Source organism: Nannobrachium achirus (assembly GCF_963921795.1).
Source record: "Nannobrachium achirus genome assembly, contig: SCAFFOLD_294, whole genome shotgun sequence".
NCBI classification, from domain to species: Eukaryota; Metazoa; Chordata; class Actinopteri; order Myctophiformes; family Myctophidae; genus Nannobrachium; species Nannobrachium achirus.
In genome coordinates, this window is record NW_027664741.1 from 29,711 (window position 1) to 52,298 (window position 22,588).

The 22,588-nt window shown below is 41.0% G+C and overlaps 2 protein-coding genes across 2 annotated transcripts; both read right to left on the reverse strand.

Annotated features, from left to right (window-relative positions):
- Positions 1–3,350: 3,350 nt before the first annotated feature.
- Positions 3,351–5,563, reverse strand: LOC308280827 (bublin coiled-coil protein-like). The gene is made up of 2 exons (XM_080755148.1): positions 5,250–5,563; positions 3,351–4,334 (listed from the first exon to the last, which is right to left on the reverse strand). The coding sequence occupies exons 1-2, from the start codon at positions 5,323–5,325 to the stop codon at positions 4,102–4,104; spliced, it is 309 nt and encodes a 102-aa protein (XP_080611274.1). The 5' UTR covers positions 5,326–5,563; the 3' UTR covers positions 3,351–4,101.
- Positions 5,564–19,852: 14,289 nt separating this feature from the next.
- On the reverse strand, positions 19,853–22,065 carry LOC308280825 (bublin coiled-coil protein-like). The gene is made up of 2 exons (XM_080755146.1): positions 21,752–22,065; positions 19,853–20,836 (listed from the first exon to the last, which is right to left on the reverse strand). Exons 1-2 carry the CDS (start codon positions 21,825–21,827, stop codon positions 20,604–20,606), a joined length of 309 nt encoding a protein of 102 aa, XP_080611272.1. The 5' UTR covers positions 21,828–22,065; the 3' UTR covers positions 19,853–20,603.
- Positions 22,066–22,588: the final 523 nt, after the last annotated feature.

The window sequence follows — 22,588 nt, forward strand, 5'->3', positions numbered from 1 at the left end:
TACTCCCTGGGAGTCCCTTTAGGCAAATGCGAGACATTCTGATTACCAGACGGCCTCGGCCACTCTACACATTAAAGTTACGGTCACCCCCCAACCTAGTTGAAAGTTCCTACCTTCTCCACTAAGTGCATCAAGTCTACGATGAAAAGTATACAGTACTAGCTCAGACCTGTCACCTAATGCGAGATATGATTAACCACATGGACCCTATGGAAGAATAGGCGAACACATATTGAAAATAGCAGATCTGGATAGCAAGCTCATAACGTGTCGTATTGCGTTGTTAGCTTATAGATGGGCTATTTTTGCAACAAGCTCAAAGCGTGTTGCAATGTGGTGTGTTTTGAGCTATATTTAAGGATTGTTGTTCTTTCAATGAATTTGCCTAAATTTAGGATGCCAGGGTTAGTAAGTGTGGTTAACAAGATCCAGGAGAAACCTTTCATTGGTTCATGTCATACCCTGGTGGTCTGGCATAATCCATTGAGTATGTACGACAATTTCCCAAAGCATACTATGGTTTGTTTGATTTTCAAAGAAGCCATTCAATTCCATAAATGTTAGTAGCCTACATGGGGGAAAAAAAAGTCTTGGTCAAAGTTTGTTATTGTTGTGTTTTAATTATTTAAGTGTGAATATAAAAAGTAAGTGCAAAAATAGTCCCCGCAGAATTTATGAACAGAATTTAATTGTCCATGACTAATTGCTTTAGATTGTTAGTTTGTTACACAAATGTACTTCTAATGGTTTCGAAGGATGTGGTGCAATCCACAGCTCCTCCTGGCTTAGTGTTCAAAGTGTGTTTGAGCAAGACACTGAACCATGACTGCTCCCTGGGTGCTGTTCAATAGTGCCCGCGGCTCCTAATTGCTAGGATGAGTTAAATGCAGAGGACAAATTCCTGGTGTGTGCAAATGTACTTGAACAATAATACAACAACAATAACGCTTCAATATGGGATACTCTCCATTTCAAATAGTTATTTTAGTCCTTTGGACCATTTGGTATCTTTACCGTTGTTGGAGAGATGGTTGGAGGATTTTTTTTTATGGGTATTATTAGGACAGCTGTGAACTCTGCTAGTTCTGTGACAGATGCAAATAAAAGCCCGTCTGAAATCACATGAGCAAAGGCTCAGTAGCTTAATTTTCTTTCTGCCGCAGGGACAGGAATCCTGGACTTCAGCTTTAGTAGTCATACATTTTCATTTGAAAATGTCTAAACAAAATGCGGTGTACTGTAGATTGTAAAAAATGAATCTGTAGAAAATTATGGAGGCGTTGTTGATTGACTGGCTGCTTGTGAAAGCTGTGATGTAAGGCCAGGATCTCTGTTTTGTCAGTTTTCTTGCTGAATTATTTTTTCTTTTATTGGAAAACGTACTTGAATACCTTTCTCTTTGTACGGAAGAGGATTAGGGCCACTTGAAAATGTTATTGGAGTTCTGAGATTAAAGTCAGAATTTCTCAGAAGTCTGAGAATAAATTCAGGAATTATGGAATGGCATTATTTAATCTCGGAATTCTGAACTTCTCTTACTTTGTTTCTTACTCGCCACAGCTAAACTGTTGAGCTTGGCCACCTTTTTAGTATGATGAGCTACATTTTGTGTTGCAATCTGATGTAGCAAATAAAAACAACAAAAACAGAACATCCATTATGAATGTATTATTTGATGGATACATTTTTGAACACCGAATATCTTCATGGTGATATTGTTACTGTTTTTCTTTCTTCTTATTTGGGGTTTAAAACAGGAATATTTTGTACCATGTGTATTGTAATAACTAGTCCCATGCCCTTAAATTCATAATGAAAAAGTACCAGTTAGGCCTATACAGTATCACAATATACATTTTCTTTGTAATGCCATTTTTAATTTGGCTTTTAAGTACTATCCACCAGGCGCTGAGTTGACCAAAGTTTTTATTTCCCAATCCTGCTAGTTGAAGTTGTAGTAGTAGACTAACCTTTTAAAAGGAACATGTTTGTTTCCCATTATGATTCAATGCATTGTCTACTTGACATTGACAATGCAGATGTTGAAGTTGTATTTCATCCCTAATATTTTTTTACCATATTTGCGGGTTTCGAGATTTCCTGTAAAAAAATACCTAATATTTTCCTAGATTGCAGGCAATGACATGCTTGGACATACATCCACACCACAAAAATAGCATTGTATTAGAGTTAACACTCCTAAACCCCAAATTAAGCTCACAATGTGTCGCAGATGCAACGCGTTGTGAGCTCGTAGATCTATTATATGACACGCAACACCATCGTACGATAAATTAGGCAATTAACATCACTTATATCATTGTAACATGTGGGCTTTATTGAGATTTCATAGTTCATACCCTGATAATAGAGAAGTATTTCTTGTAACTATAATAAACTAAGTTGAACTGTGTAGTCAATAATCATCCCTTTTAGTCACGGTGTCAACTCACTCACACCGTGTCATACTACGTAGTTTGTTCTGAGGAAAATGTAGGAAAAATTTAGTAAATTGTGCAAAGCCGAAGGGAAGAGACCAGCGTATGTAGCACGGAAGATATATATTTTTGTATCTTGCTGAAGAAGAAAAGGGCATCTAAACGACATTTCCAAGCTGTATGTTTTTTACCGTATTTTTATTCAGCCACTGACAAAACAGATTGTTTTCTAACTGTGAAAGTTCCATGTATTTTTAGATGTTTATTTTCTGTATTTGGGTCTTTTCATTTAATATTAAACATTTGACAGTTGCCTCACCCTAATACTTGCAATTCTTTAATTTAAATTGTTGGTGTATCTTTAATATGCCAGCAACAGGGCCGTTGTTGCAATCTTCTTTCATTCGCAACAACATTCTGGCTGGTGATTAAATGAGGTAGACATAATGAAATGGCAGAGAAATGAAGATGAAATAAGACCATATTGGATTTTTTTTTTCTCAAGGATTTACCTCAAACTTCACTCTCAAGACAGACAGTATCAGTGAACTAGGCAGAAGTAGTACTTTATGCTATTGAAGGCCTGAACAATCTTGCTCCTTTTAGTTTTGTTGCACCTCTAAAAGCAGGCCAATTTACATTATTCCTTTTGGTCCATAGATTTTTGTGACATAAAATTTACGGCATAGTTCAAACCTCAGCCAGAAAAAACACTGAAAATGTCTGTTAGTTTGTTCAGGATCTTTGAAAAACTTGAAACTGATGTGACTAGCAGATGAGTTTGCAATCAGCATAACATAAATTACACTTGTTAATATCTTGTTTTGTGGATATTTTGTTGAAAAATACAAGTTAATAAGAATCATTTATCGACATGGCTTTGTTTTAATTATCCAAAACTCAATGCAAAATTTCTATTAGAAATCTGCATTTGGAAACCCATGACAGCAGTAACACAACACCATGAACATTTTCAGAATGCTTCATTAATGTGAATAAACCAAAACAATAAATAAGAAAAATAGTCTAGCAGACTAGCAAACTGCATACACTCTGCGATAACTGTGTTGGCCTAAAAAGTGGCATTTATACTTTGTTACAAATGTGTCGCAGTGCATTTTGAGCTTGTAATTTGTCTATTTTCAGAGTGCAATGATCAAGCATTCTTGTGACCTCCTACCACTATGGAATGGAGGTGACAATGGCCATGATGTAAGGCCAGGTAAGCAAAAGCCTGTCTGACTTGCCTCCTAACAGAACGGTCACTCAGCATGTATGAAAGGTTATTTATTTATTCATATATATATAGTGTAAGTGTATATATATTCTCAACAGCACGCACCAACATGTTGCCATAAAGGCAAACGGGCATGTAAGGGATGGACAAAATGCTACCTTTCTGAAAGGAACAGTCTGCAATAACATATACATGTAGACAAGGACAGAGAACCCCTATGTGGAATGTTATAGTAGATCTGAGATTTAAGAAAAAAATCATCTGGAAAAGAAAATGCAGCTATGGTACAATACATTCAGGGCATCTTAGACATGGGACACGTTAAGATACAGCATGTCACTGATCTATGGGTTCAATAAATGTATTTAATTGGTTATGGAATAACATCTATATATATAACAGCGACTGAACACAGCCTTGCTGTATCTAATCTGGTCCTTGGTTTGGTTCCCTGATATCTTCGTCTGGTCCTCCATCGGTAGCTGGAGAGGAGTCCTCCTCTGTGTCCGGACTAACCAGCTTGGCTCTGAACTCCATCCTAGCCTGACGGTTGGATTCCAGAAGTTCGTGCAGTTTGCCGTTCAGACTGTCATTACGTTCCTCTAAATCATCCAGGCAGGAGTTAATCTGATCCAGCATGGCGTTGATGGAAGCATATTCTGTCACGGAAAAGAGGAAACGTTAAAGTGCAGTGTAAAACTGTGAAACAATTTAGTTGAGATGAAGCCATCATTGGCATACTGTATCCTGATTAAACAATGACCGTGACACAAGTCCCACTGATGTCAATTACCAAGTAAACCATGAGTTTGTTTTACTGAATAGTGGATAAGGTTAGAAATAACATTTAGGGTTAGGCATAGTTTTACTGAGGTTACGTTTAGGAATAGGGGTAGGTTTTGGCACCATTTGACTGAGGTTAAGGTTAGGAATAAGGTAGGCTACAGGATTTGTGCCCGGGGTGACTGTGTTTTGGTATTCTTAGAGAGAGATGTACTGCAAACTGTAATGAAGGTGGTACTCTTATTTTGCTATTTCTATCACAAAGATGCACTAAAATGCATTAATTGAACGGGTTCCAGGGGCCTCCTCTCCAGCTAAATGATTTAAGGGTTAGGAACCAAATGGACCCTTAGGGCTATGCCAAATTAACATTGAGGATTTAACAGTGTAGTTTAAGGTCTTTCTGTGATTAAATAATTGTATACATTGATTGATTGAATAATGGATGAATTTGCAAATAGTACAGTTGTACTGGTACGATTATACAGTGATGCAAAAGCACAACACAAAAAGGGCTTGTTTCCATTGTGGTCCTGTGTATTCAATTCATCAAGACATTCAAAAAAATATCATCAACACTGTACAGTAAACTGTATGACCAGTCAAATGGATGAGTTCCGTGGATATCAATGGTAGAACGGTAGAGATTTAAGAGAGACACTAGAGTAAAGGCAATTGTTAATTCTCATGTTAAAATGTTTTCGATCTTCACACAGTTGACACAAGGGTGAGGATATTAAGGGATTTTAAGATTCAAGGTGACAGCAACATTACAGTAAACTAGATGGTACCTTCTTCGTTGAATTCATCATCGTCGATAATACCTTCATCTATCGAGATATCGGGATCTCCATTTGGTCCAGACATTTCTGAGGTTTAATACGGGTTTATAACAGATCCTGTTTGTGTTTAATCTTGGACACCACCGTGTAGGATGTTTAGTTTGTTCATATGCTGCCCCTGTCGGCTTTATTTTCATCAAACTACATGACAATGGATCCAACAAACTAAAGCAGAGCAATTGAGAAACCACGCAAACAAAGACAAACTGTGTAATCCATAGAAATGTGGATGTTAGTGAATCAGTCAAGATCGAGGAGCTTATTTGTTGTTCGCAAGAAGAATCATGGGATTATAAACACCCTTTTACTTTACTTAGTCTTATTTTCACAATTGTTTGAAATGTAATTCTATGAACTTCTTTCCATCAGGGTCAAATTTTTTAATTCCGGTAGCTGGCTTCCTTTGTCGCCTCTGCAAAAGGTTCTATAATTTTCAATCTCCGGGTCTACACTCCCACTGCAAGTCCTTGAAGCATTTTCAAAACCTCAAGGTTAGTCTCTTAAGACTTTATTACAGTAACTTGATTTAGGGCCAGTAGAGGTTACCAGGGACGTGCTGGGCCTCTGATTCAGCTCGGGAAATAGAGTTGGGAGAGGCCCTCATTGCGCGCTACTCAAAGATTTGCCATTTCAGATCATGGCAAGTGACAAGCCAGTGGGACAATGACATGAGTTATATTTCGTTGTTTTCGGGTGTTTTGTATTTATCATTTTAAAAATGATTTAAACTAGTGAAAACAGCCGATCTACAAGCACACAATGCCTCGCAAGTACATTTTATAGATGATAAATACAAAACGGTTTTGGACATACAAGGTTTCCACCCGACAACGACTATATGCTATAAATATAAGGTGCTGGGAGTGAAAATTATAATGTAGGGGTGCCTCGGATTAAAAAAATATTCATGGGGTGCCCTGAGACAAAAAAGTTTGGGAACCCCTGACACAGGGCTTAAGTGGTTAAAGTACAACAACATCTACACTCAGAATATACACAGACACAGCCTATAGATACTGTGTATAGGTCATTACATTTTTCTCAAAATGATTTTTGTTTTTACATTGTGAAATGATTTAAAAAATGTTGCCAAAAAGAGAGAGAGAGAAAAAAAATGCTGACATTGACGTGACTCCTTTCTAAATAATAGGACTTGTTATTGCATTGGGTTCCGCCCTCTGTTCAACTCAGTGAGTTGAGAATGGAAACACTGCCCTCATGTGGATTCTTTCATATCACACTGTAACACTGTTAGTGAACAAACACTCGGTGGGAAGGATTCCTGTCACAATATAGAGCCGTTTAACACTGTTACTGAACAAGCACTCTATAGCAATGATTACTGCAGCAGCGGCAGCAGTGTTGTTTCTCCAACACAGACTGGTTGGACTTCCTGGTCAGGTGAGCAGGCTGGGTGTGAATTCCTTGGCTACAGCGACATCTGTTGATGGGGACCTACTGATTGGTTTTATTTCACCAGACTCTACCTAGCTCCAGTGGGTTGGGGCGGCCGCGGCCGCTTCGCGGCCGCTGCCAGAGCACGCAGTCCGGCTTGGGTGCCCTCCGAGACCTCGGTGTCTGAGTCTGGAGCTCTGTGAAAAAAAAGAAAAAAGAAAAAAAGCCAGCTGCTGAGCGGGCGTGCGTGCGTGCGTGCTTGCGTGCGTTCAGTGCAATGTGAATGCATGTGACCAATTGATAGGAAGATAGATAGATACGTAATAAACATGAACTAAAAGGAGATCCCAGTAATGTTTTTGGCTTATTTCCACAGGGAAGTCATTCATGAATGAACGAATTATTGATATAGGACTGTCATAGGTACAGTGTCATTGACAGTACAGTTCACTGGTACAAGGTCAACTAAAAGGTGATCCTAGAAAAGACTAAGTCAGGGGGAAACAATTTAAAAAATAAAACAATAAAAACAGCCGATCTACAAGGCTGCATGTGGGCTTGTGGATCAGCTGTTTTGGGTAAATGTGGGTTTGTATTGATCCCTTTATCGAGTGATTGATTGAAGACTTTACGACAAGTTTCATGACAGTACAGTTCACTGGTACAAGCTCAATTAAAAGGAGCTTTATTTATTGAATGAATTATTTCCCTGTCTCCACACCAGGCCCAACTGCGCCGCCACTGACTGATAAATTGCGACCGTCGGGTCGCAGTTACTATCGAAACCTCGACCGGCTGTCTGTCTGTCCGTCACACTTTTGCCCTGCTCATATCTCTGCAACCGCTGCCCCGATCCGTGCCAAATTTGGCACACACAGTCCTTGCCTGCCAAACTACGATTCTCACATGGCCCTCCTCTTCTAGCGCCACCATGAGGCCAAAACTCATTCTGGACACTGCTCCTACAAATCTTGACCTAAAATCACACAAATCGGTACACACTTGCTCTACGCTCATGTCATCAACATGGATCTGTCCCATGTAGCGCCACCTTCAGGCCGATTTTTTTAAACCCATTTTTGGACACTACTTCTACAGATTTTGCCCTAAAATCACGCAAATCGCTACGCAGTCAGTATATATTAGGGAGTCTTACTGGTTTAATTATTTATTTCCCGACTATGTTTCCGAGACTGATTATTTATTTATTTATTTCCCGACTATGTTTCCGAGACTGATTATTTATTTATTTATTTATTTCCTGACTGTTTCCGAGACTGATTATTTATGTAATTAATTATTTATTTATTTCCGCCCCTGGACTCCGCCCCCCCCAGGCGTCTGCCTATCGATCGGCTGGGCTTTAAAGAGCCATAACTCCGTTTTGCAGCGTGCTACCGTCTCCAAACTCGCTTTCTGGCTTCTCGTGTTACTGGTATTAAATACCACATACAAGCTCACGGAAGCTCCATCCAACTTCTGCGCAATGCATTATGGGATGTTGGAAAGTTGTGGATACTAGCAACAGAGTATTTAAATAAATAAATAAATAAATATATAATGAATGAACGAACACATGAATAAATAAATAAATAAACAAAGAAAGTGTGTGTGTGTGTGTGTGCATGCATGCGTGCGTGCGTGCGTGCGTAATTACTGCCTCCTCGTTAAGAACCCCACACATTTAGGCAAATTCTTTCTTTCTTTCTTCCTTCCTTCCTTCCTTCCTTCCTTCCTTCCTGTAAATGAGGCCGCATGACAAGCGTTCTCGTCACCGCGCTGACGGGGTAATTACACGCAAATACAAGGGGTGGAGTCGAACTTAACGAGTGGGCGTGGTTTCAACTACAAGCTCACAACGCGTCACATCAAGACGCGTTGTGAGCTTGTAGATCTGCTATTAACGAGTGGGCGTGGTTTCAACAAGAGGGAGGACTCTGACTTAACGAGTGGGCCTAACGTAATGAGTTTTGTGGGCGTCGCACGCATTAATTATGTAAATTAAGCCGACTTATGCAAATGGGGGGGCGGGGCATGGTTTGGAAATGCATTTGGGTATGGTTCGCATACATTATGCTCGCATACATTATGCTAATGAGGGCGTTAAGGTGGGTTTCCCAGCGCGTAAAAAATGCAGACGACCGTATGTAAATGAAGGGGAGGAGCTTAGTCGACGTATGCAAATTGGGGGCGGGGCATGGTTTGGAAATGCGTTTGGGTATGGTTCGCATACATTATGCTCGCATACATTATGCTAATGAGGGCGTTAAGGTGGGTTTCCCAGCGCGTAAAAAATGCAGACGACCGTATGTAAATGAAGGGGAGGAGCTTAGTCGACGTATGAAAATTGGGGGCGGTGCATGGTTTGGAAATGTGTGTGGGTGTGGTTCGCATAAATTATGCTAATGAGGCTGTTAAGTGGCGTTTCCCAGCGCGTAAAATATGCAGACGACCGTATGTAAATGAAGGGGAGGAGCTTAGGCGACGTATGCAAATTGGGGGCGGGGCATGGTTTGGAAATGCGTGTGGGCGTGGTTTGCAGACATTATGCTCGCATACATTATGCTAATGAGGGCGTTAAGGTGGGTTTCCCAGCGCGTAAAAAATGCAGACGACCGTATGTAAATGAAGGGGAGGAGCTTAGTCGACGTATGAAAATTGGGGCGGGGCATGGTTTGGAAATGCGTTTGGGTGTGGTTCGCATACATTATGCTAATGAGGGTGTTAAGGTAGGTTTCCCAGCGCGTAAAAAATGTAGATGACCGTATGTAAATGAAGGGGAGGAGCTTAGTCGACGTATGCAAATTGGGGGCGGGGCATGGTTTGTAAATGCGTGTGGGCGTGGTTTGCAGACATTATGCTCGCATACATTATGCTAATGAGGGCGTTAAGGTGGGTTTCCCAGCGCGTAAAAAATGCAGACGACCGTATGTAAATGAAGGGGAGGAGCTTAGTCGACGTATGAAAATTGGGGCGGGGCATGGTTTGGAAATGCGTTTGGGTGTGGTTCGCATACATTATGCTAATGAGGGTGTTAAGGTAGGTTTCCCAGCGCGTAAAAAATGTAGATGACCGTATGTAAATGAAGGGGAGGAGCTTAGTCGACGTATGCAAATTGGGGGCGGGGCATGGTTTGGAAATGCATTTGGGTATGGTTCGCATACATTATGCTCGCATACATTATGCTAATGAGGGCGTTAAGGTGGGTTTCCCAGCGCGTAAAAAATGCAGACGACCGTATGTAAATGAAGGGGAGGAGCTTAGTCGACGTATGCAAATTGGGGGCGGGGCATGGTTTGGAAATGCGTTTGGGTATGGTTCGCATACATTATGCTCGCATACATTATGCTAATGAGGGCGTTAAGGTGGGTTTCCCAGCGCGTAAAAAATGCAGACGACCGTATGTAAATGAAGGGGAGGAGCTTAGTCGACGTATGAAAATTGCGGGCGGTGCATGGTTTGGAAATGTGTGTGGGTGTGGTTCGCATAAATTATGCTAATGAGGCTGTTAAGTGGCGTTTCCCAGCGCGTAAAATATGCAGACGACCGTATGTAAATGAAGGGGAGGAGCTTAGGCGACGTATGCAAATTGGGGGCGGGGCATGGTTTGGAAATGCGTGTGGGCGTGGTTTGCAGACATTATGCTCGCATACATTATGCTAATGAGGGCGTTAAGGTGGGTTTCCCAGCGCGTAAAAAATGCAGACGACCGTATGTAAATGAAGGGGAGGAGCTTAGTCGACGTATGAAAATTGGGGCGGGGCATGGTTTGGAAATGCGTTTGGGTGTGGTTCGCATACATTATGCTAATGAGGGTGTTAAGGTAGGTTTCCCAGCGCGTAAAAAATGTAGATGACCGTATGTAAATGAAGGGGAGGAGCTTAGTCGACGTATGCAAATTGGGGGCGGGGCATGGTTTGTAAATGCGTGTGGGCGTGGTTTGCAGACATTATGCTCGCATACATTATGCTAATGAGGGCGTTAAGGTGGGTTTCCCAGCGCGTAAAAAATGCAGACGACCGTATGTAAATGAAGGGGAGGAGCTTAGTCGACGTATGAAAATTGGGGCGGGGCATGGTTTGGAAATGCGTTTGGGTGTGGTTCGCATACATTATGCTAATGAGGGTGTTAAGGTAGGTTTCCCAGCGCGTAAAAAATGTAGATGACCGTATGTAAATGAAGGGGAGGAGCTTAGTCGACGTATGCAAATTGGGGGCGGGGCATGGTTTGGAAATGCATTTGGGTATGGTTCGCATACATTATGCTCGCATACATTATGCTAATGAGGGCGTTAAGGTGGGTTTCCCAGCGCGTAAAAAATGCAGACGACCGTATGTAAATGAAGGGGAGGAGCTTAGTCGACGTATGCAAATTGGGGGCGGGGCATGGTTTGGAAATGCGTTTGGGTATGGTTCGCATACATTATGCTCGCATACATTATGCTAATGAGGGCGTTAAGGTGGGTTTCCCAGCGCGTAAAAAATGCAGACGACCGTATGTAAATGAAGGGGAGGAGCTTAGTCGACGTATGAAAATTGCGGGCGGTGCATGGTTTGGAAATGTGTGTGGGTGTGGTTCGCATAAATTATGCTAATGAGGCTGTTAAGTGGCGTTTCCCAGCGCGTAAAATATGCAGACGACCGTATGTAAATGAAGGGGAGGAGCTTAGGCGACGTATGCAAATTGGGGGCGGGGCATGGTTTGGAAATGCGTGTGGGCGTGGTTTGCAGACATTATGCTCGCATACATTATGCTAATGAGGGCGTTAAGGTGGGTTTCCCAGCGCGTAAAAAATGCAGACGACCGTATGTAAATGAAGGGGAGGAGCTTAGTCGACGTATGAAAATTGGGGCGGGGCATGGTTTGGAAATGCGTTTGGGTGTGGTTCGCATACATTATGCTAATGAGGGTGTTAAGGTAGGTTTCCCAGCGCGTAAAAAATGTAGATGACCGTATGTAAATGAAGGGGAGGAGCTTAGTCGACGTATGCAAATTGGGGGCGGGGCATGGTTTGGAAATGCATTTGGGTATGGTTCGCATACATTATGCTCGCATACATTATGCTAATGAGGGCGTTAAGGTGGGTTCCCCAGCGCGTAAAAAATGCAGACGACCGTATGTAAATGAAGGGGAGGAGCTTAGTCGACGTATGCAAATTGGGGCGGGGCATGGTTTGTAAATGCGTGTGGGCGTGGTTTGCAGACATTATGCTCGCATACATTATGCTAATGAGGGCGTTAAGGTGGGTTTCCCAGCGCGTAAAAAATGCAGACGACCGTATGTAAATGAAGGGGAGGAGCTTAGTCGACGTATGAAAATTGGGGCGGGGCAGGGTTTGGAAATGCGTTTGGGTGTGGTTCGCATACATTATGCTAATGAGGGTGTTAACTCATACAGTGCCAGGCGACTTTTAGGGCGACTTTCTCACTATGGGCTTCCCTGCCAAGCGACTTTGGGCGACTTTTACTTAGAAAAAAAAAAAAAAAAAAAATTTTTTCAAAAAAAATTTTTTTTTCAAAAAGATTTTTTGGACCCCAAAAAATGTAGTAGGCATGATAGAAATCGCGAAATTGCATGTTTAACCCCCATAGCAACCCCATCTATCAAACATGGCAGCCATCTTTGTTTACATTATAGGAAAACATAATGGCTATTATCTCAAGAATGCCTGAACGGATTTCCAATCTTTTTTTTTTGTTTGAAAGCTGTGAACAGCCTGCACAAACATGGTGCATGATCTGTGCATGGGTGTGCATGATCTGTGCACTACAAATTACATGGAAGTCTATGGAGAGGGCTGGCACTAATGCCACTCGAGGGCATTTTTAATTGGCAGTAAGTGAGTTAAGGTAGGTTTCCCAGCGCGTAAAAAATGTAGATGACCGTATGTAAATGAAGGGGAGGAGCTTAGTCGACGTATGCAAATTGGGGGCGGGGCATGGTTTGGAAATGCATTTGGGTATGGTTCGCATACATTATGCTCGCATACATTATGCTAATGAGGGCGTTAAGGTGGGTTCCCCAGCGCGTAAAAAATGCAGACGACCGTATGTAAATGAAGGGGAGGAGCTTAGTCGACGTATGAAAATTGGGGCGGGGCATGGTTTGGAAATGCGTTTGGGTGTGGTTCGCATACATTATGCTCGCATACATTATGCTAATGAGGGTGTTAAGGTAGGTTTCCCAGCGCGTAAAAAATGCAGACGACCGTATGTAAATGAAGGGGAGGAGCTTAGTCGACGTATGAAAATTGGGGCTGGTGCATGGTTTGGAAATGCGTGTGGGCGTGTTGCGCATACATTATGCTTGCATACATTATGCTAATGAGGGCGTTAAGGTGGGTTTCCCAGGGCTTAAAGAATACAGATGACCGTAGTGAGCATTCGTTCCACGAACGCATTCATTCAATGAATGAATGAATAAATAAATAAAGTGCACGTGCACACACGTGTGTGCGTGCTTGCGTGCGTGCGTGCGTGCGTGCGAGCGAGCGAGCGAACGAACGCACGTGCACACACGCACGCACGCACGCACGCACGCACGCACGCACGCACACTTTATTATTTATTCATTCATTCACGCACGCACACACGCATGCACACTTTATTTTTTAATTAATTCATGAATACAGCCTGCGATATGCGTGAAATCTTGCAAGCACATTCCCACTAGGTCAAGGAACAGATGCCTCCCTTCTCACATTGGCCTGTTATAGCGCCACCAGCGGGTCAACTTTTGCATAACACATTTTTGGAACAAAATGCCTCAAATCATGCATGCAGCTAATTTCAGTAACGTCAAAGAGAGCACTGCCTGCGATCTTGACATTTTGTACTTTTATAGACATTGTTTTCTGGCTTGAAGCGAGCCCACAATTGTTTCGAAGGAACAATATTTTCTAGTTTCCATATGATATGCACATGTATTCAGGGGGGTAACTACCGCTGACGCAGCTGACGCATGCGCATTAGGGCCCGGGACGTCCAGGGGCACACGCAGGTGGAGGAGAAAAAATAAATAATCTAATAATAACAATGTATACAGACGGAGCCGCTTCTGTCCTGATCTGTTGCATTTCCTGTAGTAGGCTGCTACCATTTCAAAATAAAACATGTGTTGAATGATCACTTTACAAATATCCAATACAATGACTCTTGTTTTGAAATGTCCACTGGTATGACAGGAAGCTATGACAGGGCCCCTTAGTGCTGCTGACGGAACACAGGCTGAAGAGACGTTCTGAACTTCTGAAGTAAAAACAACACTCTCGGGCATTATGGAATATAAAGTTTCAACACACGACTTTGGGGAACAGTTAATATTTGCCATGCTCTCTAAAACCAAGACACTGTGGAATATGGAACAAAACGTGCCCAACTGGTCTTGTTGTTGTCATCCACCTTACTTTAGCAGGTGAGTTAAGTAATTAATATAAATAATGCTGGTTTGCAGTGATGCATCACTGTCAATTAAACTGTGTGCTGTCATTAATGTAGGCCTAGTTGTCTTAATGGATGATATTTATAATGCTGTTTTGGAAAAACGGCGTGGTGATGTTTGTAGTGTGAAGACTAATGTCAGAGTTGTTGTGTTGGAGTGCCATAGGGAAGAGTTCATTAGCACCACAGAGAGATGGAGACAGTGAGACACTACTTGGTTGGGCTACATATTGTCATGAATTAGATGGCGAGTGTGTTGATGTCTTCTGTTGGAGCCTGGTGTCCCGCATTTGCGCTGTCTGCATTTGCGCTGTAGAAAAAAGGTGGTGGTGGTGGTGGTTGTTGTTGTTGTTGTTGTTGTTGTTGTTGTTGTTGTTGTTGTTGTGGGGCACTTGGTGAAAATCTCGCATCGGGGCACACCGGGGGCTAGTTTCGCCACTGTGTATGTCCAAAAAAAAAAATGATTTAAACTAGTCAAAACAGCCGATCTACAAGCACACAACGCCTCGCACTGTAGATCTGCTGTTTTCACTACTTTTTGTGCAAACAGTAAAATTTTTACTTTTGTGCAAACAGTTTCATTTTTTCCTAATGGCCCGGCCTGGACCGACCGATAATGAACCGGCCGTTCGGGAGTTGTCCCGCTTTTCCCAATGGCCAGCACGTCCCTGGAGGTTACACATTTCTCCCACATTAAAGGAGTGTCTTTGTTGTTATTGCAAAGTACTATTATATAGCATATAGGTGTTATTGTTTTGTTTTAATTGTTTTGAGAAGCTGCTATAGTACATGCCTCTTTGTGGTTCGTTAAAATTATTTTTATTGATTCAATGAATGTAATGTCTCAAACCATTCCAGATCTCTAAATGCACGTGTGCGTATGACACTAACATACATTTATGTACTGTACATCAAGTTAGTTGTTATTCTAATACATTTACTTAAAAATAAACTGTGGTACTCTTTCACTTAATAGAAGTACAGAAGCCTGCACAACCAGCGGGTTTCATCAAAGTCCACTACAGCCTTTGCCTCTGAAGACCACCTCAGCTCTGTATCAGACACCACCACAGACTTGGATGGAAGTGGCAGCCACATCATCACTGACTCCAGTGAGGTTGATGATGTAAAGAGTAATAATCAGTTCATGCGGCCTACTGTTACCATCACCCGAGTGAGACTACCAAAAGACCGCCAGAGAAAAAAGAAACCAGAATCCACCTCAATGCCACAGAGTATCGACACCGCTGCTACAGCAAGTTCCAGCTCCACACACCCAGCTTTTGACCCTGTCACCACGATGGAGCATGCAGTGTCCCAGGCTTGTGTAGCTTGGGAGAGTTCATCTGAACTGTGTGAAGGGCCACTGTCACAAGCACTGGAGGCTGTTGAAGAGGCCACAGAACAGCAGGTTCAAGAAGCTTCTGTTTCACCAGAGGAGATTTCTGTACCAGAGAAGACTGTTGTACCAGAGAAGGCCAGTACAGGGAAGGCCAAAGCAACAAACAAAAGGAGGTCAGGCCGGGCAACATCAAGACGCTGAAGATCATATTGGTAAAAAAAGAAAAGAAAAAAAAAAGAATACAATTGCTGCCTTAGGGCTTAGGCTACCCAACAAATGGTGTAACAGTCTCTATTAAGTTAACGGTTTTATGAAGCAGACTGGCCTGTTTTTCAGTTATTTATATTTTAAGATTAACTTCACCCCAAGTCACATAATTCAGGAAACTTGTGTTGCAGTGGCCTCTACAGGTTGAAACTTTCAACTAGGTTACACTGCTGGTAACCTCGCCTACCAGGCTTTCTGGGGGAAAGCCTGGTGTTCGTTCACAACAGCCGTTTGGTTTCCGCTAAAGCGCGGAAACCACTAGAAGAAGTGGCGTCGCTTTGATTTAGTTCCCTCTGTTTGTTTCCCCAATACCTATTAAAATGCTGGAGCAGCCTAGTGTAGTCTTGCCAGTCGCTAACAGTTGGACAAAAAGATGCATATACCAAACAAATTTTTCAAAAGCAAAACTACTCCGCATCAAGGAGGTTATTAGGTAGGCCCTAAAAGTATGTCCTTGAGCGCAGGAGAATATTTTGGGTTAAAACTGAATCCGGTTTGATCTTTCCGGCAAATTGTAGTCCTTTGAGTACTACAACATGACACGTTGTGGTTTCCGCTCCAGACCGGTTACAACCCCGAAAGGTGAAGTGACCCCAGACTACACTACTGGCCATACCCCTACATCTATCTACATGACACCTGAAAAACATCTATTAACTATTACATCGTTATTGGGTTGTGGCCAGCATTGCCAGGTAGAGGGCAGACCTTATGGGGTGGGATGGGCTGTTGGGGCTTGCTCAGGGGCACTTCGACTCGTATACTCCCTGGGAGTCCCTTTAGGCAAATGCGAGACATTCTGATTACCAGACGGCCTCGGCCACTCTACACATTAAAGTTACGGTCACCCCCCAACCTAGTTGAAAGTTCCTACCTTCTCCACTAAGTGCATCAAGTCTACGATGAAAAGTATACAGTACTAGCTCAGACCTGTCACCTAATGCGAGATATGATTAACCACATGGACCCTATGGAAGAATAGGCGAACACATATTGAAAATAGCAGATCTGGATAGCAAGCTCATAACGTGTCGTATTGCGTTGTTAGCTTATAGATGGGCTATTTTTGCAACAAGCTCAAAGCGTGTTGCAATGTGGTGTGTTTTGAGCTATATTTAAGGATTGTTGTTCTTTCAATGAATTTGCCTAAATTTAGGATGCCAGGGTTAGTAAGTGTGGTTAACAAGATCCAGGAGAAACCTTTCATTGGTTCATGTCATACCCTGGTGGTCTGGCATAATCCATTGAGTATGTACGACAATTTCCCAAAGCATACTATGGTTTGTTTGATTTTCAAAGAAGCCATTCAATTCCATAAATGTTAGTAGCCTACATGGGGGAAAAAAAAGTCTTGGTCAAAGTTTGTTATTGTTGTGTTTTAATTATTTAAGTGTGAATATAAAAAGTAAGTGCAAAAATAGTCCCCGCAGAATTTATGAACAGAATTTAATTGTCCATGACTAATTGCTTTAGATTGTTAGTTTGTTACACAAATGTACTTCTAATGGTTTCGAAGGATGTGGTGCAATCCACAGCTCCTCCTGGCTTAGTGTTCAAAGTGTGTTTGAGCAAGACACTGAACCATGACTGCTCCCTGGGTGCTGTTCAATAGTGCCCGCGGCTCCTAATTGCTAGGATGAGTTAAATGCAGAGGACAAATTCCTGGTGTGTGCAAATGTACTTGAACAATAATACAACAACAATAACGCTTCAATATGGGATACTCTCCATTTCAAATAGTTATTTTAGTCCTTTGGACCATTTGGTATCTTTACCGTTGTTGGAGAGATGGTTGGAGAATTTTTGAATGGGTAGTATTAGGACAGCTGTGAACTCTGCTAGTTCTGTGACAGATGCAAATAAAAGCCCGTCTGAAATCACATGAGCAAAGGCTCAGTAGCTTAATTTTCTTTCTGCCGCAGGGACAGGAATCCTGGACTTCAGCTTTAGTAGTCATACATTTTCATTTGAAAATGTCTAAACAAAATGCGGTGTACTGTAGATTGTAAAAAATGAATCTGTAGAAAATTATGGAGGCGTTGTTGATTGACTGGCTGCTTGTGAAAGCTGTGATGTAAGGCCAGGATCTCTGTTTTGTCAGTTTTCTTGCTGAATTATTTTTTCTTTTATTGGAAAACGTACTTGAATACCTTTCTCTTTGTACGGAAGAGGATTAGGGCCACTTGAAAATGTTATTGGAGTTCTGAGATTAAAGTCAGAATTTCTCAGAAGTCTGAGAATAAATTCAGGAATTATGGAATGGCATTATTTAATCTCGGAATTCTGAACTTCTCTTACTTTGTTTCTTACTCGCCACAGCTAAACTGTTGAGCTTGGCCACCTTTTTAGTATGATGAGCTACATTTTGTGTTGCAATCTGATGTAGCAAATAAAAACAACAAAAACAGAACATCCATTATGAATGTATTATTTGATGGATACATTTTTGAACACCGAATATCTTCATGGTGATATTGTTACTGTTTTTCTTTCTTCTTATTTGGGGTTTAAAACAGGAATATTTTGTACCATGTGTATTGTAATAACTAGTCCCATGCCCTTAAATTCATAATGAAAAAGTACCAGTTAGGCCTATACAGTATCACAATATACATTTTCTTTGTAATGCCATTTTTAATTTGGCTTTTAAGTACTATCCACCAGGCGCTGAGTTGACCAAAGTTTTTATTTCCCAATCCTGCTAGTTGAAGTTGTAGTAGTAGACTAACCTTTTAAAAGGAACATGTTTGTTTCCCATTATGATTCAATGCATTGTCTACTTGACATTGACAATGCAGATGTTGAAGTTGTATTTCATCCCTAATATTTTTTTACCATATTTGCGGGTTTCGAGATTTCCTGTAAAAAAATACCTAATATTTTCCTAGATTGCAGGCAATGACATGCTTGGACATACATCCACACCACAAAAATAGCATTGTATTAGAGTTAACACTCCTAAACCCCAAATTAAGCTCACAATGTGTCGCAGATGCAACGCGTTGTGAGCTCGTAGATCTATTATATGACACGCAACACCATCGTACGATAAATTAGGCAATTAACATCACTTATATCATTGTAACATGTGGGCTTTATTGAGATTTCATAGTTCATACCCTGATAATAGAGAAGTATTTCTTGTAACTATAATAAACTAAGTTGAACTGTGTAGTCAATAATCATCCCTTTTAGTCACGGTGTCAACTCACTCACACCGTGTCATACTACGTAGTTTGTTCTGAGGAAAATGTAGGAAAAATTTAGTAAATTGTGCAAAGCCGAAGGGAAGAGACCAGCGTATGTAGCACGGAAGATATATATTTTTGTATCTTGCTGAAGAAGAAAAGGGCATCTAAACGACATTTCCAAGCTGTATGTTTTTTACCGTATTTTTATTCAGCCACTGACAAAACAGATTGTTTTCTAACTGTGAAAGTTCCATGTATTTTTAGATGTTTATTTTCTGTATTTGGGTCTTTTCATTTAATATTAAACATTTGACAGTTGCCTCACCCTAATACTTGCAATTCTTTAATTTAAATTGTTGGTGTATCTTTAATATGCCAGCAACAGGGCCGTTGTTGCAATCTTCTTTCATTCGCAACAACATTCTGGCTGGTGATTAAATGAGGTAGACATAATGAAATGGCAGAGAAATGAAGATGAAATAAGACCATATTGGATTTTTTTTTTCTCAAGGATTTACCTCAAACTTCACTCTCAAGACAGACAGTATCAGTGAACTAGGCAGAAGTAGTACTTTATGCTATTGAAGGCCTGAACAATCTTGCTCCTTTTAGTTTTGTTGCACCTCTAAAAGCAGGCCAATTTACATTATTCCTTTTGGTCCATAGATTTTTGTGACATAAAATTTACGGCATAGTTCAAACCTCAGCCAGAAAAAACACTGAAAATGTCTGTTAGTTTGTTCAGGATCTTTGAAAAACTTGAAACTGATGTGACTAGCAGATGAGTTTGCAATCAGCATAACATAAATTACACTTGTTAATATCTTGTTTTGTGGATATTTTGTTGAAAAATACAAGTTAATAAGAATCATTTATCGACATGGCTTTGTTTTAATTATCCAAAACTCAATGCAAAATTTCTATTAGAAATCTGCATTTGGAAACCCATGACAGCAGTAACACAACACCATGAACATTTTCAGAATGCTTCATTAATGTGAATAAACCAAAACAATAAATAAGAAAAATAGTCTAGCAGACTAGCAAACTGCATACACTCTGCGATAACTGTGTTGGCCTAAAAAGTGGCATTTATACTTTGTTACAAATGTGTCGCAGTGCATTTTGAGCTTGTAATTTGTCTATTTTCAGAGTGCAATGATCAAGCATTCTTGTGACCTCCTACCACTATGGAATGGAGGTGACAATGGCCATGATGTAAGGCCAGGTAAGCAAAAGCCTGTCTGACTTGCCTCCTAACAGAACGGTCACTCAGCATGTATGAAAGGTTATTTATTTATTCATATATATATAGTGTAAGTGTATATATATTCTCAACAGCACGCACCAACATGTTGCCATAAAGGCAAACGGGCATGTAAGGGATGGACAAAATGCTACCTTTCTGAAAGGAACAGTCTGCAATAACATATACATGTAGACAAGGACAGAGAACCCCTATGTGGAATGTTATAGTAGATCTGAGATTTAAGAAAAAAATCATCTGGAAAAGAAAATGCAGCTATGGTACAATACATTCAGGGCATCTTAGACATGGGACACGTTAAGATACAGCATGTCACTGATCTATGGGTTCAATAAATGTATTTAATTGGTTATGGAATAACATCTATATATATAACAGCGACTGAACACAGCCTTGCTGTATCTAATCTGGTCCTTGGTTTGGTTCCCTGATATCTTCGTCTGGTCCTCCATCGGTAGCTGGAGAGGAGTCCTCCTCTGTGTCCGGACTAACCAGCTTGGCTCTGAACTCCATCCTAGCCTGACGGTTGGATTCCAGAAGTTCGTGCAGTTTGCCGTTCAGACTGTCATTACGTTCCTCTAAATCATCCAGGCAGGAGTTAATCTGATCCAGCATGGCGTTGATGGAAGCATATTCTGTCACGGAAAAGAGGAAACGTTAAAGTGCAGTGTAAAACTGTGAAACAATTTAGTTGAGATGAAGCCATCATTGGCATACTGTATCCTGATTAAACAATGACCGTGACACAAGTCCCACTGATGTCAATTACCAAGTAAACCATGAGTTTGTTTTACTGAATAGTGGATAAGGTTAGAAATAACATTTAGGGTTAGGCATAGTTTTACTGAGGTTACGTTTAGGAATAGGGGTAGGTTTTGGCACCATTTGACTGAGGTTAAGGTTAGGAATAAGGTAGGCTACAGGATTTGTGCCCGGGGTGACTGTGTTTTGGTATTCTTAGAGAGAGATGTACTGCAAACTGTAATGAAGGTGGTACTCTTATTTTGCTATTTCTATCACAAAGATGCACTAAAATGCATTAATTGAACGGGTTCCAGGGGCCTCCTCTCCAGCTAAATGATTTAAGGGTTAGGAACCAAATGGACCCTTAGGGCTATGCCAAATTAACATTGAGGATTTAACAGTGTAGTTTAAGGTCTTTCTGTGATTAAATAATTGTATACATTGATTGATTGAATAATGGATGAATTTGCAAATAGTACAGTTGTACTGGTACGATTATACAGTGATGCAAAAGCACAACACAAAAAGGGCTTGTTTCCATTGTGGTCCTGTGTATTCAATTCATCAAGACATTCAAAAAAATATCATCAACACTGTACAGTAAACTGTATGACCAGTCAAATGGATGAGTTCCGTGGATATCAATGGTAGAACGGTAGAGATTTAAGAGAGACACTAGAGTAAAGGCAATTGTTAATTCTCATGTTAAAATGTTTTCGATCTTCACACAGTTGACACAAGGGTGAGGATATTAAGGGATTTTAAGATTCAAGGTGACAGCAACATTACAGTAAACTAGATGGTACCTTCTTCGTTGAATTCATCATCGTCGATAATACCTTCATCTATCGAGATATCGGGATCTCCATTTGGTCCAGACATTTCTGAGGTTTAATACGGGTTTATAACAGATCCTGTTTGTGTTTAATCTTGGACACCACCGTGTAGGATGTTTAGTTTGTTCATATGCTGCCCCTGTCGGCTTTATTTTCATCAAACTACATGACAATGGATCCAACAAACTAAAGCAGAGCAATTGAGAAACCACGCAAACAAAGACAAACTGTGTAATCCATAGAAATGTGGATGTTAGTGAATCAGTCAAGATCGAGGAGCTTATTTGTTGTTCGCAAGAAGAATCATGGGATTATAAACACCCTTTTACTTTACTTAGTCTTATTTTCACAATTGTTTGAAATGTAATTCTATGAACTTCTTTCCATCAGGGTCAAATTTTTTAATTCCGGTAGCTGGCTTCCTTTGTCGCCTCTGCAAAAGGTTCTATAATTTTCAATCTCCGGGTCTACACTCCCACTGCAAGTCCTTGAAGCATTTTCAAAACCTCAAGGTTAGTCTCTTAAGACTTTATTACAGTAACTTGATTTAGGGCCAGTAGAGGTTACCAGGGACGTGCTGGGCCTCTGATTCAGCTCGGGAAATAGAGTTGGGAGAGGCCCTCATTGCGCGCTACTCAAAGATTTGCCATTTCAGATCATGGCAAGTGACAAGCCAGTGGGACAATGACATGAGTTATATTTCGTTGTTTTCGGGTGTTTTGTATTTATCATTTTAAAAATGATTTAAACTAGTGAAAACAGCCGATCTACAAGCACACAATGCCTCGCAAGTACATTTTATAGATG